The following is a 24,944-nucleotide window of genomic DNA, read 5'->3' as shown; positions in this document are numbered from 1 at the left end:
GATGATAAACTTTCGTCAATTTTTCTTTTTCTGTTTTAACTTAGATAAGCCTTTAATTAACTACGCCGACCGTTTTCAGGAAAAGTCTTTCCTAAGTTGCTTTAGTAATATTTGAACGGTTCAAGTAAGGTTTTTTCCCGAATAACCTTCCTTTCTACTCTCTGGTAGAGTTTGGGGTCAGAAAATCAACAATCTTATTTAATTGTTGCAATCTTTTTAAATGTTATTATCACACGTTATCAGAGATGGATTTCTTATATTTGGATTTTTTTCTGAATCCAGAAAAAAAGAGTTTACATTTTATTTTATTTTTTTATATTCATTAATAAATCAAATTAAAATAAATACCTTAAGATTTTTTCCAGGTTCGTTTGTAACCAATTGTCTAGTAATATCCCAACATTTTTCTGGATCCTTTCCAAGTTTTGCAATTGGATGGTCATATTCCCAATATCTAGATGCTGTATGTGCGTAAACTCCTGATGGTGAAGCATGTGAAACACGGGTGGTAGTAACGAGTCCTGTTGCTTTTCCGGCTGCTTGAGCCCAGGAAACTATTGAAGAAGTATGATGTTGTTCCTCGTTCATCGCTTCGCAATCTCTATTAGCAACGGCTCCAGTTACTCCAATTGTTTCAATGTTACCTTTTACTCCATTCAGATACGCAGTAGCTGAACACGCTGAATCTGCTACTTGACTGTTCACACAGTAGGTCTAAGACAAAGTAAAACATAACCATAATTTTACATTTTAATGCTGTTATATATTGACTTACTTCTTATGTGGTTACTATATTTTATTTACGAGGAATAAAAATTAACTTGTAATCAAAATACACATTTTAATTTACAAAGAACTGATAAATATTATAATTAAAGAATATACTGTAATCTACTCATATGATATACACTTATCCCGGGTGTTAATGATAAATTACAAGGGTTCATCCAGGCCGAATGCCTAATCAAAAAATCGTTTTTGAAATATTCTATTCTTAAAGAATAAAACAAAAATTCAACTTAAAACAAACGACCGATTCATTATCACTATCCAAATTCCTAAAGAATAGAAAGGAGAAGTTTGACGTTTGAATCTATTTAACCAATTATTATGTTGGTAGAATTTTGATGAGTTAATCATAATTTTTAAAATAACTCAATCACTCATTATAGGAACTAGAATCGTAACAAAATGTGAAACATTATATATATTTGGAAGGAAAAGGAGACCCGATTTCATTCAACATCCCCTTCAGCCAAAATAAAAAGCATCAATATGCGCTTTATTTTGTCGTAGAGCTATTAAGAATTCACAGTTTTGCAAGTAGGTTCACAAAAGCGAATAGCTCCCAACAATCCTCACAAAGACCTAAAAGGATTAACTGAATCGGGTTCCAAAATATTACCGTTCCAGTTTAGTCACGTAATCTAAATATAATTACGAGTTTCTAAGATCCTTAGATTAATAATGTGTTCCAGAGACCTTAAAATTAAATTTAAAAAGCTATGCCTTGTTATGTATAATTTCTTTTAAGGGGCCATGTGTGCCGTACGGTTGCAGGTGACCTGAAACTAGTAAAATATAATTTGTTTTTCTCAAGAATAACAAGCATTTTATATATACCTTACTAGGAAAAATGAGGAAGAGTAGGAAAGGAAAATCTTGCTGGCTTCCTCATTGAGCTGAATATGCTATTGTATATCTGAAATGCAGAAGATATTCAGTCGTAAAAGAGACATCTTCAGTCAATTTCACCATAGAAATTAGCTGTGTAAGAATATCACTACCATCAAAGAAGATTATTTCTATTATAACCATAGTCTTAAGAAACACTGTTACAGACAATGTAAACCAACAAATTTTTATAGTAAAATAATGTCTTAAACATATAGGTTTAGTTCAGTTAGAATTGTCAGACAATATTAAGTCTGTTCTCTACTTGATGGGTGTAGGGTATATTCAAGTGTAATGGAACACAATGGAATTCAGTAAATAAACAATAAATTGCTTAAAGATGTTTAGAAATCAGTGGCTACAAATAAGCAAGTTTTTTACAGACCAACGCGAAAAGTTTAAACTTATCACTAAACATATGAATAAATAGCGTGCTGAGATAATAAGAATTTATGAATTATATACCGGGTGCGGCGGAATAGAACCCACATTTCTCAAGGTCAGTGACAGTTCGGAGGGTTGAGGTAGAGGAGCGGGCAGGTCCCCTTGGTCGGGCGGAGGATGAAATTTATTACAACAGGGCGCTATGTAAACGAAGCTTTTTTAAAAAAGCAAAATTCGTGACCGCCATGCAAAAAGCATTTCGTAAGCGCTTCTATTTAACTCCAAGCGCGGCCGTTGCAGATTACAAAACTATACTGAACTGGATCCCAAATATAAGGAAGGGCAACTGGTTCTGCATTGCCAGACGACCAGCTGGCCGTCATAGGACAGAACGGCTGAAAACGTTGTTACTGTAAGAGCGTCTATAGAGCAGTCGCTGTTGTAGAGAGCAGAGACTTTTCAAGCTCGAGAACATGCTTCTGCACTCGGAATTCCCCACCGATCTGTGAAGAGAATTTTGCACGATGATTTGAATTTGCATCCGTATAAAATGATACTTGCCCAGGAATTAAGTGAGGAAGACTGAGATAGGCGAAGAATTTTGTGTCAGGGAATCCTTTCAGGTGTGACCACCGATTCTGTTGTGTAGAGCAGGGATGAAGCTCAGTTCTATCTTTCAGGAGCCGTAAACTAGCTACATTTTGGGTACTGAGCATCGGAAAACCCCAAATAGCTTCACCAAAGACCTCTTTAGAGCCCCGAAACTGACTATATCATCAGTAAATCGTAGCTTCTTTATCTTTTCACCTTCTACTGTTACTCCGGATCTATATTGTTCTTTAACATCATTAAGTGCTAGTTCTATTAAAAGACTAAAAAGTAACGGGGATAGGAAACATCCTTGTCGGGCTCCCTTTTTTATTACGGCTTCTTTCTTATGTTCTTCAATTATTACTGTTGCTGTTTGGTTCTTGTAAATGTTAACAATCGTTCTTCTATCTCTGTATTTCAACCCTAACATTTTTAAAATGCTGAACATTTTATTCCTGTTTACATTATCGAATGCCTTTTCTAGGTATATAAATGCCAAGTATGTTGTTTTTTTTTTTTCTTTAATGTTCCTTCTACTATCAATCTGAGGCCTAAATTTGCTTCCCTTGTCCCTATACTTTTTCTGAAACCAAACTGGTCTTCTCCTAATACTTCTTCCACTCTCCTCTCAATTCTTCTGTATAGAATTCTAGTTAAGATTTCTGATGCATGAGTAGTTAAGTTAATTGATCTGTATTCTTCACATTTATCTACTTCTGCTTTCTTTGGTTTCATGACTATAACACTCTTTTTGAAGTCTGACGGAACTTCACCTTTATCATAAATATTTCACACCAATTTGTATAATCTATCAATCGCTTCCTCACACCTGCACTGCGCAGTAAAACTGCAGGTATTCAGTCTATTCTAGGAGCCTTTCTGACATTCAAATCGTTTAATACTCTCTTAAAATCAGATCTCAATATTGTTTCTCCCCTTTCATCTTCTTCTACTTCCTCTTCTTCCTCTATAACACCATTTTCTAATTCATTTCCTCCGTATAACTCTTCAATATATTCCACCCACCTATCGACTTTGCCTTTCGTGTTATAAATCGGTGTACCATATTTGTTTAACTCATTATTAAATTTTAATTTATGTACCCCAAAATTTTCCTTAACTTCATATACTAAAAAAAAGATATTCATATACTAAAAAAAAAAAAAATTAAAACATCTCATTAAAATTAAGTAAAGAAATGGATGTTGTAACATATTTTTGTTGTAAATCATACTTTAATTATACGCTACTTTTGAAATAAGTATTCAAAATTGTTCAAATATTTTTATCATCTATTTACAATCGATCAAATATGTATTACTTATATTTTACAAAAACAATAAAAAAAGTAGGTTTTTTAACTACTGACACTGTGGCTTAAAGAGAATTATATTTTATATATTTCTTTGCAAAAATACGTTTACTTGTTATGCAAGTTAAATATTCATATTATTATATAGGCTCCAATGCAAATTGTGAATTGCTCGTCCTTGTCAATCACTCAAAACTGTCATAGTATCATGGCAATTCTACCTACCGAAATTTCAATTAGTGTCAGTTCCGATTGATAATTAAATATTTATTTTCGAATAGAAGGGCAGATTGACAGTAGCCTACTGACCACACACTCGTGAAATAACACATATAGAAATTGCTGACGTGATTTATACAGTATATTGTATATATTATTATATAATTTATATACTGTTCTAAATAAAGTGTACATACTTCAGTTTAATTTCAGGTTATTTGTTAGTAGTAAATTTATTGAGGTTGTGTTTACTTCCTCAATTAGATAATTCTTTAAACTAGATAAATAACAATATCCTTCAACGTAACTATGTTTATTTAAATTGGTCTTAAGTAAACAAATTGTAGTTTTTTTATCTATCACTTATTATCTTTAAGTATATATTATTTATTCAAGTAGTAACTTGGAATCGACCTAAGACACTGGAGTTGAAAATCTCTAACGATGTTCCCAAAAAAATTATCACAACTATAAAATATATTGAAATTGAAATTTTTTGTGTTATTGGATATTCAATTTCTGAAAAAAAAATTCCCTTATTTCCCCTTTTACATTATGAGTACAAGTAATCTTTCTTAAATAATCTTTGTAATTTTTTTAAGAAACAAACTGGCCAGTAATTTAAAACTTCCTTTACAAACTAGTCAAAATGTAAAGGAAACACAAGCAAGAATGTATATTAATTAATAAATTACAAGAAAATTATTTATTACGTAATAATTTCACTGACAGTTTTATTTCTTGAACCTCTGATAGGTGTTTTTTCTCATTTAACAACTTTCCAAAGACCGTGTCCCGGCTACCTGGGTAGGACTTGTTTCAACCGAGGTAACTTGGGCGATGGCACCTTCCAGAGCTAAGGTTTTGCTTGGTTACGGGTCTAGCTCCGGGGAGTGGGGAAAATACTTATGTAAAAAAAAAAACGTATCAAACTTACATCCATGTACAGAATAAAATGTCTAGTATTCAACATAAAAGTTACTTGAGATTATGCAGTAGCAGGATTTCAACAACTTCAGTAGGGAATGAAACTTGAAATTTTTGTGTTTCTCACACTAACACTCATATACACACAGTACGCGCACACTCTCTCATTCTCTCTCACTCACTCTCGCTCTCTCTCTCTCTCTCTCTCTCTATATATATATATATATATATATTTATATATATATATATATATATATATATATATATATATATATATATATATATATTTATATATATGGTTGGTTAGTTTTAATAACTGAATTTACTGCAAACATTTTTTTTTAGATTTATCTTGTAACTGTGTAATAAATATATACATAAGATTACATTGTATATATACATATATATATATATATATTTTTTTTTTGATTTTATGTACAGATATGTACAATGGAATTAATAGAAATTATTTTTTTTTAACTGTTTCAGTTTTATTATTTTATAAACATCACCTTTGATAACCCAGTGAACGGGAACTTTTCAAAATATAGAGACGATTCTTCACCACTTTTACCCTCTCTTTGTCCTTGATATATTCTAGCACCGGCCAAAGTAGGTATTGACATACCATCCCCAAGAAACAGGATCAAATTCTTAGCGATTCCTTTACGTTCTATAACTTCCAATCTTTTTTTTAAGGTATCAAGACCTCCTTTTATCCAGAATTCAGAACCTGTTCAGTAACACATAATTTTTATAATTATTTTACTGTTAATAAATTAATATCTTAGAATTAAATATACATGCAATAAAAAAAATGATAATTACAATTTATACAGGCAAAATTTTTTGTGGGACTATACAAATTTTAAATAAAAATAAAACTAAAAATTATAAAATGAAATTAACGATTATAAACCGTAATGAAACTTAAAAAATAGAGCTTAAATAATACCAGTTTTAAATATCAACCATTTATAAAATAGTATATATTTATAAAATAGTATATATTTATAAAATATTTTACTATTTATAGAATAGTATTGATTGGCGCCAATTTCCGAAAGTTCAAATTTAAAGAAGAATTTGGAAAGTATTTTTACTATATATATATATATATATATATATATATATATATATATATATATATACACGAGGGAAATCTCTCTCCTTAAGGTTGGCAAACCTGCATCATTCATGGCCACGCTAGTACTGTACACACTGCATTATTGTCTGTATGTAAGTTGTCGCATTGAAGTATCTTTGATTACATGTGAATTATTACGTTATAAAATGAATAGGAAAATCATCTTTGTTGCCGCCGATTGTGGAAAACGTGGTCATACGTTTTTTAAACCATCAAAACGTTAAGCCGGCTGAAATTCATAGGCAGTTAGTTGGTTGCTGTGTACAGTGAAAATGTAATGAATGAAAGAAACGTTCAAAATTGGTGTGAAAGGTTTAGAAATAACAAAAGTAATGTGCATGATGAAGAACTTCTGGGAGACCCTCGATAATTACCGAGAATATGTTGAAACGCGTGAACATGATGAAATCAGAAAAGATCGTCTCTCAACGATTTCTGACCTGGTCCTTCTTTTTCCTGATGTTTCAAGAGCTGTTATTGGTCGCATTGTTCGTGACCATTTAGGCTTCAGAAAGATTTGTGCTCGTTGGGTGCCGCACGTCTTAACGGAACGTCACAAAGAATTCGAATGGGATCTGCTTTGGAATTTTTGTTGCGCTACACAGAAAAAGGTGATGACTTTCTTAATTTGATTGTTACCGGCGAAACCTTGATTTCGTATTACACGCCAGAGAGAGAACGGCAGTCAAGTGAATGGCGTCATCCTCAATCACCAACCAGGTCAACAAACTTCAAGCCACACCCGTTTAGACGCAAACTGATGGCCACAGTTTTTTGGGATCGGTTTGACATACTGCTGATTGATTTCATACCCCGTGGAACGACTATAAATACAGATGCCTACAGCGAAACTCTACGTAAGTTACGGCGCGCCATTCAAAATCGGCGACGTGGGCGGCTGACCGACGGCGTCATTCTGCCGCAACATGATTTACTGAGAACATTTGGATGGGAAATTTACGATCACCCACCACATAGTCTGGACTTAGCCCCTTTTGATTACCATTTCTCTCGGAAATTGAAAGAATTTTTGAGTGGTAAGCGATTTGCGGGTGATGATGAACTTAAAAATGCTGTTAATCAGTGACTGCGGCAAAAGAATACGACGAGGATATATTGAAGCAGTATAAGGTATGTAGTTTAAGAGAAATAAAAACTATTTATAAAGTTTTCAGAATAAATTTGTTTACAATGAAACGGTCTTTACTTTACAGGTAACCTCTCGTATATATATATATATTTAGTACACTTTTTATGCGTTTTTATAAATTCACTTCAAACTTTTCGTATTACTTTTCTTATTTAAAATATTGATAGTTGTACAAAATAAGCTGCCCATTTAAAAAGAGGTCGTTTTCTACTAACCCAAAGGACAAAACCCACATCTACACGAACATAAAAAAGAACTACAGAAAACTGGTACCAAGCGTTACATATAGTTCTGAGAAATAAGTGAATAATAATTCCCTTATTTCTGATATCTTATTTCTTCATATCTTACCCACATTTTTTTTAAATTTTAAGTAACCAATTTTCTTATATTTTTATTCCAAGTTCTTTTTTAATTTCAAAATGACTTCAAACTCTGTTTATTACATTATTACATTGCTATATTAAATAATCATGATGACAAAAAAAGAAAAAATCTTCAATTCGTCAATGTAGACAATGTAGTTTTAAAAAAAAATCTAAAAATTTCCACTAAATAATCTATGAAGCAATGTTTATCAAAATTTTCTTTACAGGTTAAAATAAGGAAATATCAAAATTGATCATTCTGTCAAGAACAAGTAACACACGCCACAAAGACGAGTCTAATTTCCTTTTTTTATTTTTTGACATCGGTTAATTATATACTGTTATTTTATTTATTAAATGCATTAATATCTGAATTTCATTTGATTATTAAAACTTAACAAATTAATGATATTATAAAGCAGAAAAAAAAATAAAAGCTATTTGTAAAACGATTATAATCAATAGATTGTACTATATATATATATATATATATTTTTATATATATAAGTATGTACTCGCACACCCGCACGCACACACATAGAAACATATTTAACTAAAAAAAGTGAAAAAAAGAGAAAAATTAAAATACATTAAATATCCTGAAAGTAACTAAACAATTTTTACTACAGAACCAGTTCAATATAATAAAACATGGAATGCAAAAAAAAGAAACGTTATACGATAACTTTTCTTATAAAGGGCATCAAAATGTTTTGAATATCACTTTGAATTATTTAGATATTTTCAATTGTACTTTTATTGAAAAATTAGTAATAATTTTAAATTGTTCTATTAATTTTAAGTGATCTCCCATGGAATAAGAATATTATGTACAATAAAACAGGAATTATTGAATATGTAAAAGCAGATTGTGCAATACTTCGCTGAAATGTTAAAAAAAAAATCATATACAATAGAAAACAATTAGTTTTCAATAACCTGTTTTATTGTCTTTTTTTTTATTAGTAGAAATCCATATTTCAAAAAATTACGTGAGCAGACATTTTAATGATATTTTTGAACTATATTCATTATCAAATAAATATAAATATGGTTCGTTTTCAAATTTAAAACTGTCAATCATATTAATTCTTAGTTCATTAACATCTCGGTATATAATTCTTTAAACCTGCATTTTATTTATAACCAAAAATTATAAACATTTTGTTGAAAAAATATCACGCACTACTTCATCAAATACTATTTCAAATAATTAATATAAGGCAACAATAACCATTACTTTAAATTCAACGCTCAAATTACAATAATAAAAATAGACATAAGGAATACAATCGTAGAAAAACAGGATTAAGTAATAGTACGTGTTTTATAATATAAATATGTACACATTCATTGTTTACAGTAATTATAAAAACAATTTCTATTGTTAGGAACATTATTGATCTTTTATTATTTATTTATATTTAGCTACCCTTTTTTTTTTTTTAAATTATGTATTAAATATCTATTTGAAAGTAAGGACAAAATGAATATATAAAAAATCATTCTTACGGAAATTATAGCATTGATTATATGGTATTTTCATAAATAGTGTATTAAAAAAAACAACATAATATGAAGCAATGTTTTCAAATTATTGGGAAAAGTAAAAGAAAAAAATTATAAACTTACCATTCTCGCGACTGTCGAGTCTTAAGATACTTGGTGTTGATAGAGTCTTCATTTTTGGAATTCCTTTACCATCTATAAACATAAAAGTAATGACATAGAAATTTAAGAAATAAATAAGATGGTTGATTTCTTGGCTTTGATTCCTTTTATTCAAACATAAGTTTTTAATATTTTCAAAATATAACTTTAAAATTTTCTAGGTTGACTGAAATTTTAGTTAAGTTTAATCAACGTAATATCTTGAAATACGTTTCTCTAAAATATTCTATTTTTAACGTTTCGGCTTTTTCCAGTTATTATAGTTCTATGTATCGGCGAGAAAATATAAAAAAAGTTTCTGTCTGATGAAAATTGTTATATCTATCATGTTTTTTTTCTTGTTAATTCAGCATATAAATAGTAAAACAAGCTAAGCAGTTAATTAATTTCAAAATGTGTGTAATAACGTTGCCATTGATTGATTATAAACAGTACACTATATATATATATATATATATATATATATATATATATATATATATATATATACACACACACACATAATGACTAATAACTTTTATATATAAACACCTAATACATAATTACTAAACTAATTCTGTGTAGAATTAACTAATTCTATGTTTGTGTAACAGAAATTATGAATATTTTACTGTACATATTTAATACGTCATTAATTAAATTTCCATTATGTTTCATTAGATAAATTTCAACACATATAATAATTTTTGGATAATAAAATACGTTCAGATTGAATTCTTAATTTATAAATACAAAGAGATCCATTTTTTCTCAACTATAACAAATAATTTCTTCGTCAGTGACTAACAGTGTGTTAGAAGCACATTTTTACGAATTTGGAAAATAAATCTTTTGAATTTTATCAAATTTTTTTAATATTCAACAATCAGCAACAGTGATCATCATACTAAAAAATGAGTACAAATATCCAGATTTTTACTATGAGCACATTTTAATTTTAACCTTCGGATCAAGTTCTACGTAAATATTCACAACTTTTAACACAATCTTTATACTTTATACTTTAAATTCTCCTTTCTAATTTTTATTTTTTAAGATAAATATAACATAAACATTGTTTTCTAACCTGGAAAGTTTGAAAAAATTCGATCTATTTATTTATCTGAGGTAAATGTAATAGTTTTTGAGTTACCAAATTGACAACATCATAATACAGGTTTCTGTCTTGAGATTTCTTGCAGCTTTTCCATCCTCATTCTTCTCAACTACCACCTAAATTTTACGAAACTAATAGCTCCTTCTATTTAATTTAAATAGGCTATAATATTTTATATTTTCAAGACTTTTTTTCTTACCTTCAACACTGTTTTAATCTCTGCTTCTTCTTCTTCATCACATGTCCAGCAAGTTAGCTTTCCTGTTCTGATAAAGCTTTAATTTTTGTTAATTCTTTACTTCTAATTTTTCTATTCTTATACATTAAATTTTCACTTTGACTGTTTATTTATTAATTTACCTTTACCTCTTCTAACCCCTTTCAAATTTTTTCTGCCTTTCAAATCTTCCAGTCATTATTTTTCCTTTTACATTTAAACAAAAATACATTTTAAACACTTCTTCAAAGCTAACTAACTCAATCTTACTAGATAATAAATGCTTCTTCCTGGAAATTGCTTCCTCAGTCACTGCAATTCTGGTTTTATTTCCCTGTTAACTTGTTATCAAAGTATCTATAATGGTTTATTGGTTTAACTCTTCCTTGTGCGCAACAATTAGTTTAATGGTTGCGCAAGGGAAAGAGCTGTGCGCAACTCTTAATCTCTTAACCTCTTAATCTCCTACCCTCATTATTGTAATGAGGGTAGGAGATCCTACCCTCATTACATTAATTTTTCTAACAACCATTTTAATTCACCTTCTTCTTCTTGAGTATATTTTATTGTATTTTTAAAATATATATCAAAAAAAGGCTGGTGACAGGCAGCACTCTTGCCTTATCCTCTTCCTTTTTAAACTCATTAATTTTGAACGTACTTTACTTTCAAAGCAGTTTACTGCTTCAGATACAATTTTTTAATCTATCTACTTTCTTTTCAAACTGGCATAAAAAAAAATAATTTGTACGGTTCAATTCAATATTCTACTTTTTTATTACCGATTTAACTTTTTGGTTACGTTTTTAAACCTTTCATTATATTCTTCGACAAACTTAATACTGAATTCAGTATTATACCTTTGGCATTAAATGTATTATGTAATAATTATACTTATATCTGAACAAATAAAACAAGATGTTCTAACTCATAATCAACGCCCAGCAAAAACTATTGAATATAAGGTGATGAAAAATTGTATACGCGTTCTTCTTAGTGTAAGTGCACACTAGGGTTTTTAGGAAAGGATTTTATGAAATTCTGAGTTTAAAGAGTTAAAATGGAGTATTATTAAATTTTACTATTTATTTTTAATTTCTTGGTAACAGATGAAATATCAACTTGATTTTTGGTATGTGTAATTCATATGAATATTCAAAAATTAACTTTTAGATTTCTGATAATCGATCTTGAAAGTGGTAAAGAAAGGTAAACAGATTTTTAATAATGATTGCAAATTTTCCCCATTTCCAACTACACTAAACGAGATATTCACTCGATTTAAGCTTGCAAATATTATTCACATAGATATCAATAACCATTTACAGTTTTATTTAATTTCAATTTGTTTAAAGGATGCATAAATGTACTGCGCGGCGGCTCAACCAACACACACACAGCTACTGCCATTGTTATTGTTTGTGCGACGCGGCTGGCGTCGTTTTTAGTCAAGTAACCGGAGGCAGGTGCCTCTGGTTATTTGACCAGAAAAACCATAAAATAAAAAAAAGTTAAAAAAGTAAAAAAAAAAAACGAGAAACAAAGTGGTATTTTTCAGTTAACGCTAAGAAACGAGCAAAATACATTTTTACCTGTATGAATGACAGGTAAACCCCGTCCTTCTGGGGTTACCTGTCCTTCGAGGGTTACCCATATAGAAATTATGGTTTTGCAACTACTATTTTTAAGATAAAGGCCGTCTATCTTGTTACTTTTATTCTTCAGATCACTCAAATTTTCGGGTTCTGTACTGACCAAACTGTTTCTCTGAAGAAATTACAATACATTGACAGTTTTTACAACTTGCACAGGCTTTAATTTTTATTTATTATTTTCGCAAGCATGAGTTTAATGATAACAGGAGGTTAGACGGGAAGGGTGAGTAAGAGAGCTTTGTCCGGCTATATATATATATATATATATATAAAACTCTTGGCATTCTTTGTCAAGATATCCAACGTAACTTTTGATTAATATTTTTAAATTTTCTGGTGATTTGGTTTATGAAAATGGAATAACTATTTATATGAAAAACAAGCATTCCACGCCTAGTTTATTAAGGAAAATAAAGTGAAAAAGTTTTCGATTATTATCTTTACAAAGCTGAATGCACTGTTGTTCATCAACAGCTAAACTCATCTAAAGACAGGTGATAATTAAGATTATAAATAAGATATTCCCTCTTTTCATGATACAGCCTGATTATAATGAAATATAAATTTCACTACTATGGAAAAGCAACTCTGGTTCCTTTTTTTTATGTCAGGTCTTCTATATACATCGCTATCGAATAAACTCTAGGACAAATTATAGTGAAACAATATATTTTCTTTCACTAAATCATACTTCTCAACTCATCAGGGGAAAAGTTTCTGATTATTAGAATTTTTTTATAAATGTCATTAGTCAGATGTAGTATTAGTCAGTAGTCAGATGTAGAATCTCAGAACGTAAATCATGATTACCAAACGTTTTTCTATAATGCCCTTTTTATATGTTAAATGTAGATGTTTATAATTAGAATAATATCAAATAAATAAAAAAATTGTTTAAATACTCGAAAAAATATGTTAATCAGAAAAAATCTACCATTTGTGCCAGATATCAAAGATATCTACCTGCAATTTCAAAATAAAAAAAGGAAGCAAAAGATTAAAATAAAGCATCTATTTTTTTAAAAAATGGAATGCTTAAAATTAACAATTTGGTAAACTAAATATTAATTACGATGGGATATGAATCCTAGACATAAAAATACAATTTCTAATGTTTGTATCTTTTCCTTAAAAATAAAGCCTCTTTTTTACTGTCTTACAAAACTTTTTTTTTTAACTACATTTACTTCAGAGCTATTCTTTAAGACAAATAGTAAATGTTTCGTTTATTTAATACATCTTTTTATTCAAGTTAACATATTTACTGTAATTAAAAAACTCCTTTTTATAAAAATTAAAAAACCACATTAAAAAGTAATAGTCAATACTTTACAATAAATTTGGATTACATTATATTTACACCAAAGTGAAAACACAACTTAAGATTTTCAAAAAGTTAAAATTTAGATAAAGTTAAATTATGTTATTTTTTTAACATATCAACACACGAACAAAGATTTAAAGAAAAAACTGGTAGCGGGAAACATAAAAGGAAATGAAACCTGCGTATTTTTGAAAATAATAAAAAAAAAATATGGAGAGAAAAAACATGGAAAGACGATAACCAAACGCGAAATAAGTCTGTATGGACTGCGGGAATATATATTACTTTTTTGCTTAATTTTTTAATTAATTTTTATGAATTTTCATATTAAAATACATTTAATATCAGACTATCATCAAGCTATTTATCATTCCTTTATGTAATTCAATTCTAAGCAGTCATGAAAAAATTATATTTTTTCAAATCCTCTTTGTGAAAAATTTATTTTTTCCTTAAAAAATTTTCCACAAGAGAAAATTTGCATCATAAGCTCCTGAGGCACTTCCTCTACAGAAGAAAAATAATCATTGAACCGGTCCATTCGATGAATGGTAAAGCTTAAGTACATATAAAATAAAAACGTACGGATTAAATTGAAAATTTCTTTCTTCATTAATGTCAGTTAAAAATAGCGTATTTGAATTACATTAATAAATACGTCAATACAGACATAACCTCATACTCTCATACTACCTTTTCTCAACCGAAATTCTTTGGATCTTTTATCAAAACACACGGGGCTAAAGGCTACAGAGCTCGTTGATTTCAAACAATTTTAAAACGACATATTCCAAGAAACAGTTCATTCTTTGTTACCATAGATAACACAAGTTTCGTAACAGAAAATAATATTTCATGCAACTTTGATATGAATGTGTAATTTACTTAATGTAATTTTTTTTTCATAACAGTAATCATTATTACTGTTTAACATAATTTAATGTATAATTGCTGATATAAATAATAAATCACGCATTATTTTTTTATCATTTATTGCGTTGTTATTATATTCTTCTGTAAATGTAAATGATAAAGTAATTTCTTATATATTTTTTTTTTTTGAGGAATTATTTCTTTGTACCCAAAAATAATCTGACTTGTTTATAATTATCAATTTAATTATGAACTTATAAAATATTACTACAGTTCATTAATATTACAACAGAATTTTTTAATATGAATATCTCACATTTAGGCTACTTAAAAAAAATTCCGAGAATTATATACAGATTTACTCTTTGAAACAAAATTGTATAATAAATATTACAAAGGTTAAGTATGTAAATTATTATTTTCAGAAAAAAGTCACTGATTTATTTTTGTTTGTATATTTTATTATTGTTTTATTACAGTCTTTAATTTCTTACAATTTAAAGTAGAAGTAAAAAAAACAACATTAACTTAGATTCTATAATCGTTCACATGTAATGGGAAATAGACTGATTGCACATATAACAATTGTCTATCTGAAAAGAATCAGGTAACATTGAGCCTACATCTACCTCGTGTCTACCATGTAATATATATATATATGTTTTTAAATTCTAATATAATAATCTCGTAGTAATAACTTTAATTTATTATTTAATAAAAAAACAATAAATCGGTAATGAAGCCAACACAGCGAGTCCCATCTGTACTAGTAGCAGACGCAAAGATATTTCCCTATCTTATAAAAAAATATAGATGGAAAAGTAAATAAATTAGTAATTGGAGATTACGTAAATCCATTTAAAACACCATAACAAATAATTCTTCAATACTAGATACAATCTCATTACAGATTTTGCAAATTATATTCAGCCATTATATAAAGGCTTTAGAATCAAACCTTGAAAGCAGATATTTTTCTTCGGATTCATCTATCAACCTCTCACAAAAAATATATTACAACATTTAAAGGTAATAAAAAACCAAAAAAAATATATATATATTAAGCCAAATATATGTTGTAGTTTAACAGAAACAGGAAAACGGATTTCTTCCAATTAAGAAGAAAGAAAGAGAAAATAATATTAAAAAGAAGAATTAGAAGGAACTAAAAGGTATCATTTTCTCAGAGTAACGGGTCTGTATAGCAATCAGTTCTTTGTGATACAGATAATGGCACCTACAAAAGCTATTGTTTGACCAGAAGGGTTACCGGACCGAAATAAGAAGTTATAGAACAACGTAAGGGCGCGGACAATGATACTTATTACTCTCAACAATTAAAGGGATGAGGCAGGTACTGGTTCTACAGACCAAGAAATATAAATGCTACCAGGGACCAGCGAAGAGGAACAGTACTTCTGCGAAGCCATGTTCAGCGAAGTTGTGATAAAAAAAAGATAGAGTAGAGTTTTGCAAGCGCGAGTTCGATGCGGTTGCGGTGATGGCGATATCAGTAAGCGTTTGATATTATCTGTTTCTCCAACAGAGTTTTCTCAGTTTTCGCGCGAAAGTACTTTGAATTTCATTAATCTCAATATCATCGGGTGTAAACATTACTACTTTAAATTTAATAAGATACTTTAGAAATAATTAAGAGAGAAATTTTTTAAAACTTATCTAAATCACTAATAAAATTTTCGTTAGTCTGGATTAAAAAACAAGAAATAGAAAATATAAAAATTTTTAAATTCAACTCATATGTTGAATTGTAAATTGTGATTACACATAAAGAAATTACATACTGTTCGAACTCGAAAGGAGTTTTTTAAATTAGTTAAAAAATTGACATACAATTTTTTTGAGATTTAAGTCATTACAAGCAAGAAAACCTATTTAAGAAATCATCTTTTAAAAAACCATGTACTTTTTCCTTCTTTCAAAAGAAAACCTTATTTTACTTTAATATTTAATTAATTTATAATAATCTGAATAAGATATTAGTGTTATTCTGAACGAAGCTTCTTTGTTCGTATCAATATTCGGTTTTCAAATGAAAATTTAATTTAAAATATTTTCAAGACAAAATAGACATTTTGTTTTAAGAGTATGAAGAGTTAATGGTTAATCGAAAGCTTTGTTAACTGTTACTTCATTCATTTGCTGTGCACAGAGTCGAATTTAATAATCTAATCTTCACTAATCATGTCTTCTTAGTCTTCCCTAATCTTACAATAGATCTTTATTACTCGGTACAAAACAAGTCAAGTAATTCTAATAATGTCTAATTTATTGAACCGTTTGATTTTGTAAGTTGCTTTAATTTTTCAACATTTTGTTTTCCTTTGTATGCATATATTTGTTAATTTCTAAAATTTGTTGCGCTAAAATTTAGTTGTTTCCTCTCCGTGATAAATAATCTTACCCTTTGAGTTATCAGTATCTTTAGTCTTGTAATAAAAAGGTCATAAATAGTTATGAATACAGTACTACTTTACTAGGAAAAACTGGAGATGAAAGAAACTATAAATGATGTAAAAGAAACTAAAAAAAATTGTGTTTATTTTTTAAAATGACTTAGGGTTAAATATATTACGTCAATATTTGAAATAGTATACCAATCTGAAAAGAAACAGCTTTGTGGCTGTTTGCGTTAAGGTTCGGGAAAAAATTTCAAGTGTAATTCAAAATTTTGCAGAGTAATTGTTTTATATTTGATAATTTTTTCTTCAAAAATTGCTGCGTTTTAATGAGATTAATATTGCTGATAAATTCCCTAATATTACGCAATACTATTGAGTAACTTTAATATCTAAGCCGGTCATAAATGTGAATTTAGTGTTTTTTTAATTAAGTATTTTCGCTCATTCTAAATGTAATAAATCGAAATAGAATTGCTATAACATTACGCTTGCTCGTATTAGCCCATTAACAATTCATCATAAGTTGACATCGTGACAATTACGTGCACAACTGATTTGAGTATACACAGATATGAAAGAGGTTTGGCTTTGCTATATCATGCAAATATGTAGAAAAAACTTATGTGGACACCACATAACTACTTTGTACGCCTATTTAATTACATATACACATTTTTTTTAAACGAAAGTATATACATTTTTATTTCATTAATAACTTCTGACATTTTTCCATTTTTTATTTTTTTTATTGTTATTACCGAGGTATTATTTATCATAATTTTTTTTTACAATTAGAGGTTAATAATTATTATTACATTAATGTAGTTAGGTTAAAAAAAGAGTTATGGGGAAGGTACATCGAATCGATGTACTTTCCCCTTATACGATCTACACATTTCATTAATTAAAATTTCATTTGGCTGACTCTGGAATCAATGAAAATAAGTACCGCTTATGATATATCGTTGAAAAGTTCTCAATGAGGACTTATACTACAGTTAACAAAAAATCAAAATTTTTTGGATTTTGGGCTTTTTTGGACACTTTTGATTCAGTCGATTGCAATCAAAAGGGAGGTGCACAACTAGATGTTACAACAGTCTTAAATCCAAAATTTCAACATCTTACGGCTAATTATTTTTGAGTTAATGCGAGATACATACGTACATATAGACGTCACGCCGAAGCGAGTCAGGGATTCAGGGATGGTGAAAATGGATATTTCCGTTGAAATTTGAAAACCGAAATTTTCGCGATCACAATACTTCCTTTACTTCGTACAACGAAGGAAAAAATATTAAAATGAAAAATTATCTTTAAAGTGTAAATATGACATAGGTGTAAGTGTATACTACATAAAAAAAAATTGTTTTATTTTTCACTTTGTTAACACACAAAAAAATAAACCCTGAAATATTCTGTACGCCTGTTAAGGAACAACGACTAGCAGGGTATACCTTTCTTTTTCTGTTTAACCTCCGTATGGTATTACTTCAGAGAATGAATCAGGATGATACGTATGAATATAAATGAAGTGTAGTCTTGTAAAATCTCAGGTCGATCATTCCTGAGATTGGTTAATTGAAACCCAACCACCAAAGAACACCGGTATCTACGATCTAGTATTCAAATCCATATAAAAGTTACCTTTACTAGGATCTGAACCTTACAACATTCGACTTCGAAATCACCTGATTTACGATGACGAGTTCACCACTAGACCAACTCGGTGGGTTAGTGGAGCGCCATTCCGGTATTGCATTTTGGAAGAAGTAAAAAATTGTCTCTGACATAAAATATGTTTTAACTCAAAATCTGGCCTATTTTATTTTAACATTAAGTGTTCATTGTTGTAATAGCTCTTAATGAAAAAAAATTACTTCCGTAAATGGTGTGTTACAAAGGATAATAGTGTAAATTGTAAAAATAGTTCTTGTTTTTGAAAATTATTCATGAATAAAAGTTAAATATTTGACATGATAAAGATAGGTATTGCTTCCTGTGAATGTAAACATCGAAATGAATATGCGTTTTTTTCATAACAATGTCATGTAACTAGCTGCCTGTAGGTGTAGAGAATATTCTATGGCCTGTTATAAAACAAGATTAAACGTTTCGATAGTAGGAAATTTTCGAGTTCAGACACTCAGGAAAAATTTCGTTGTGGAGGTCGTTTCACTAACTCACAATTCTCACCTCATGACCAGAACGTCATACCTCATATTTTGGAAATTAACCATGAATATATATTACGAAAATGTTTTATATTAAAATTTTTCTATACCAAGCTGTAAGGTAAACGTTTGCTTATTAAGTTTTCCTCGTTTTAATCTACTAAATAGATTTTGATAGAATGTAATTAATTCAATTTAAAGCCAAATCATATGTAGTAGATTTAACGTCAAGCTAATTATAACTAAAACTTATACTCGAATTGAATCTGATATCTTTACCTTTAATGTGACACGGAACCAATTATTTTCAATTTTTTTTTTTAATTTTTTTTTTTTTTAATTCACGTTAAGAATTTATTTAAAGAATTTAATTATACTTATAAGATGGGCATTTTTATTTGCGACGCAATCAGTCAGTGTTATTGATAGAAAATGTTATTGAGAAGTGTATGTAATTCTTTTTTTACGACAAGAATGTAAATTCACAAATTAAAAATTCCTGAAAAAAAAAACGTTTTATTCATTATAGTAAAATTATTTATTCATAAAGAAACTAATTTTTTTTTTTAATTTTTTTTTTTTTTTTTTTTTTTTTTTATATTTATATTTATATTTTAAATTAAATTAATCGTTATTAAAAAAATTTATTTTTATGCATTCTACACCTAATGAAATATAAATTGGTTGGTTGAGGTGGCATTCAACTAATCATAATTTCGAAGAAGCCAAACAAATCTTGGTTGAACAAATAATTATTTTACTGGAAGTTAGATAATTGTTTAAAATATTAAACTATGTAGTTATTTAAATATCCATAATGACACTTAAGTATTAAACAATTGAAATACCTTATAAATTTAGGACGATTATTTATTTACTTTATAATGTATAATTTAATATCAATAATCACAATAATTCATTAATTTTCATTTAAAACTAATTAATGAAAATAGAAATCCAGTTCATACATACAATTTTTTTTACTAATGGTTGATTAATAATCACATCAGCCGATGAGGATGATAAAATTTCTATATTTAAATTTAAAGTTAAAAAAATGTATAAGAAAAAATAAGTTATTATAAACGAATTTATTTTGAGATAAATCTTACGAAATATTTTTATTTATTTTTTACCTTGATGAGGTTCGTCGAAAGGTACACTATAAGTTGGAATAAGTAGTAACTGCAGTAAAGTAAGGAAAATTGTCATTCGGTGCAGCCGACACATTTTTCTGAAATGAAGAAATCATAAAATGAAAAGTGCAGCTACTTTATAATCAGGTAAAGTATCTTATTTTACATGAATGATATGAGCTTAAAATCAATTGTTATCATTTTAATAATAAAACATTTATTTTTATTATGTTACGCAACAGACGATCACGTTTCAAATTAATCTTTTATTGTTGTTGAAAACAATTCAAGAGCTTATTTTAAGAGTAAGATTATAATGATGGTACTACAAATGGTTGGTTATCGTCTAGCTGGATTAAAATGAGACTAGAATTTTTAGTATTCTTTTACACAAAAAATAAAAATACGATAAAATTAAATTGAAATATAATACCTACAATTTGGCGTGAATTAGAAGAATTTTTTTTTAACAATATATAAATTGTTTTTAACAATAATTGGAAGTCACAAACACTAGAAATATAAATTTCAAGTTCAAAAATATTTAATCTTTTTTGTAATAAAATCATTTTACGTTATAAATTTTTGAATTTATTTTTAAAATCTATATATGTTACATAAAAATTATTTACGAAAGTAATACAGTAAAACAAAATACGGCAAAATATTTTGTACGATTAATTCCACAAAAATTCACTGTATGAATGAATATAAAAATTATAATCAAATATTTTACTTACGTGATGTGGCACACAAGTCACTTCCGAAAATGACATTCTCAATTCCAAAAACTATAATTTCTGTTGATTTCAACTATCGATCATCGATAATAACCGTTGTTGTCTATCTACTTATTTATTTATTACAATTTATTACAATTATTTATTATGAAATATCAAGTCTGTTATAATGTCCTATCTCATATGGACCAATGAAATTATAATATTCTCGTTTAAAACAAATAATGATTTTTTTTTTACTTCCTTGTATGAAGTAAAGTAAGTATTGTGATTGCGAAAAATTTCGGTTTTCAGATTTCAACGAAAATATCCATTTTGACCCTCCCTGAATCCATTTTGACTAGTTTCGGAGTTACGTCTGTATGAACGTATGTATGTCACATAATTCAAAAAAGAATAGCCGTAGGATGTTGAAATTTTGGATTTAGGACTGTTGTAACATATAGTTGTGCACCTCCCCTTTTGATTGCAATCGAGTGAACTCAAAATGTCCAAAAAGCCTAAAATCCAAAAATATTTGGATTTTGGACTATTTCTTTAGTGGAGTGATAAGCCCTGATTGAGAAGTTTTCAACGATAAATAATAAGAAGTACTTATTTTCATTGGTTCCAGAGTTATAGTCAAATAAAATCTTAATTAATGAAATATTTGTATCTTACAAGGGGAAGTCACATCAGTTCGAATCAGACTTCATCCCCCTTTTTTTAACATTTCTTTTTAATTTAAATATATTGATTTATTAATAATTATTATCCTCTGATTGTAAAAAAAAATGGTACTTACGTATTAACGCCACCGCAGCTACAGCTTTATTTAAATACAAAATAGTCAATCGGATATCGGTGGAAAATGGGCGATGTAGAGTTTAACATAGATTCAATACAGTCTATTAATTTAAAAAAATGGTATTTTATAAATATAATTTAACCAAACTTAACCTACGCTCCCTTCGCTCTCTAACCTTGATTAATTAACACCGTAATTTTTTGAGTATTTATTTAATAAATTCAGTAATTACAATTATTTATTATTTAAATAAGCAAATTGCAATAATTACTGAATTTATTAAATAAATACTCAAAACATTACTGTTTAATTAGTCAAGGTTAGCGAGCGAAGCGAGCGTAGGTTAAGTTTGGTTAAATTATATTTATAAAATAAATAAATAAAATAACCATTTATTAAAATTAATAAAGAGACTGTTCATTTTCCACCGAAATCCGATTGACTACTTTCTTTTTAAATAAAGCTGTAGCTGCTGTGGCGTTAATACGCAAGTGCCAAAAAAATTTACGATAAATAATAATTCAATAATAACAATAAAAATAATAAAAAAATATATATATAAAAGTATCAGAAGTTATTAACGAAATAAAATTTAATGTTACTTTTCTTTTTAAAAAAAATGTGTATATGTAATTTAACAGGCGTACAAGGAAGTCATGTGGTGTCCCCATCAGATTTTTTTAATGAGTATACGTATTTTAATCAATAAAACTAGTTAGTAATTCATAAAGAAACCTATACAAGATTGATAAAACAATAATTAATTTAATCGTTTCTTAAATTCCAGTATCAGAAACGGTGCAAATAAGATGAGAACATTTTAATATTTGTTTTTTGTTTTTTTTTAATTCGGCACCAACTCCAAAATGTAAAAATTCAAAGAACTTATGAAGTGTTATTTTTTTACTGTTGAGTACGATTTTTTTAATTTCAAAATTTTTTTTGTTTATTTAATTATTTTTTAGTATACAATATGTGTAGGCCCACAAAAGATTCAGTCTGAAAAAAAAATCCTTCGTAAGAAATGAAAATGAAAAATGAAATGAAAATGAAAATGCGAGAAACCTGAGTCATAATAAAAATAAGAAAAGGAAAGGAGAAAAATATAAGGAACATATTTTCATACTTGATGGAATGCCAAAATTCAATATATTGTCTTTTTATATTTGGTTTTAAATTAATTTATTCTTTATTAATTTACTATGCTGTAATAAGCGCAATATCTATAACTTTACTGTAAAATTGAATATTAAAAACTGACGCTGTAAATATTTGTATTTTAGAAGAGGTTAGATAGACGACCTTACCCTTTTTTTTTTTTTTTTTCCTGTTTAGCCTCCGGTAACTACCGTTTAGATAATACTTCAGAGGATGATATGTATGAGTGTGAATGAAGTGTAGTCTTGTACATTCTCAGTTCGACCATTCCTGAGATATGTGGTTAATTGAAACCCAACCACCAAAGAGCACCGGTATCCACGATCTAGTATTCAAGTCCGTGTAAAAAAAGCTGGCTTTACTAGGACTTGAACGCTGTAACTCTCGACTTCCAAATCAGCTGATTTGGGAAGACGCGTTAACCACTAGACCAACCCGGTGGGTTAGACGACCTCCCAGTAAGAATTTCAACCATTAAGTTTTTGCCCAGCCACTGGATATGAAATATAAATAAAGGATATAAAATATCCTAATTATATCCAGCCACTGGATATAAAATATAAATAAATAAAGTCCACATAATCTAAAGACTTAGCATTCTCAGCTTGGAACTAAAATTATCTGAACTAACCTGATAGAACTCGAACTGGTGATGAAGGTATCAAGAACAAGTAGGCTGAAGACTACATTCCGCATGGTAGATTCCCACTCGATCGACCTCAATCCCCAGAGAAAATCGATGAACCTTTAATCAGACGAAAGCAGGAGATTATTGATCAACGATGGTTGATGAGCTTGAATGAATGATAGCTTATAAAATCACAACAAAAATACATTTTTTCCAAAAAAAAATTAGGTGGCATTTCATTACATATGTTTGTATTTATTAGTAGCATGCAATACCGCATATAAAAAAATTATACATATGTAATTTATACAGGTGTTAAATCTCCTTACGTGGAGTTATTTAATTTTTTAAATAAATATGTCTGGCACAGAATAAAAATAAATAAAGAAGTGTATCAAACCAGTCAACCTAACTACTGATAATTAAAAACAATGAATTTTTACTATTTTAGTTATTGATAAGTGTCATTTAGTTACTAAACAAAATATTTCAGAATTATAAATTCTTAAATTTTATTATATTATTTATAATATTTTGGAATTATAAATTTCTTTTGTAATATTATAAAGTAGTTATTTATAAATCTTAAATCTGAAACATTTTATGCATTATTGTCACTTTACTTTGGCTTCCTTTTAAATTGCGTAACTTAGTTCACATGCTTAAAGTAAAACTGAAGTAAAGCAGAGTATTGTCAAACAGATGCTCGTATAATCCTATAATCTGTTTCTTGTGGCCCTTGTGCTTTAGAGTGATGAAAGCTTTTCCTGCTCATATTGAAGAAAAACCCTTTGACCTACCACCCTAAACCAATACACATCATCTACTCTCCAAGGAATGTCCTGTTGTAGAAGCACCTCAAAGAAAGTACTTACGTTCCAAACGTCTCTTGAAAACACAAGACCATATCCTCCCTTATAAGTCGATTTTTGGTATGAATATTTATGTCCTTATTCACAGTTAATATATGCACATAGAATCTAAAACGGCGTAAATAAATGTTATGTAAGGATATTTTTTTAGACTGTATATGATTATGTATGAAGTGTACATGTAAATATGTATTACAATGCACACATACACGTTAATAACGTGTAGGCAACTCTTAAAATCATGAGTACAGTATGAAATGTTTTAAAAAAATTTGTTGCAATATTAAAGTTTTATGTAACAATATAATTATGGAGGTTTTATTGAGACTAATTTATTAGTATTATTTTAATTAAATGTCATGGCAGGCAATTTTTTCAAACTATAATACAGATCAGTGTGAATGATTTTGTTTGAGATCAA

The 24,944-nt window shown here is 28.3% G+C and overlaps 1 protein-coding gene across 2 annotated transcripts in view; it reads right to left on the bottom strand.

The window, feature by feature from the left end:
• Window positions 1-23,763, bottom strand: part of LOC142322383 (membrane-bound alkaline phosphatase-like) — a 48,870-nt gene extending 25,107 nt beyond the window's left edge. The window contains exons 1-5 of one of the 2 annotated variants that reach the window (XM_075361405.1): window positions 23,655-23,763; window positions 20,339-20,436; window positions 9,405-9,476; window positions 5,620-5,840; window positions 349-714 (exon numbers count right to left, since the gene is read on the bottom strand). In XM_075361405.1, coding sequence (XP_075217520.1) covers window positions 349-714; window positions 5,620-5,840; window positions 9,405-9,476; window positions 20,339-20,436; window positions 23,655-23,719 — 822 coding nt within the window. In that variant the 5' untranslated portion in view covers window positions 23,720-23,763. Of the gene's footprint in view, window positions 1-348; window positions 715-5,619; window positions 5,841-9,404; window positions 9,477-20,338; window positions 20,437-21,078; window positions 21,188-23,654 lie in introns of those variants that run through there. The other variant, XM_075361406.1, reaches the window with a different exon arrangement.
• Between the last annotated feature and the right edge of the window lie 1,181 nt (window positions 23,764-24,944).

The sequence above is a fragment of the Lycorma delicatula genome, chromosome 3 (genome assembly GCF_047948215.1).
Source record: "Lycorma delicatula isolate Av1 chromosome 3, ASM4794821v1, whole genome shotgun sequence".
NCBI lineage: Eukaryota > Metazoa > Arthropoda > Insecta > Hemiptera > Fulgoridae > Lycorma > Lycorma delicatula.
This window is presented reverse-complemented; position numbering and strand designations above follow the sequence as displayed.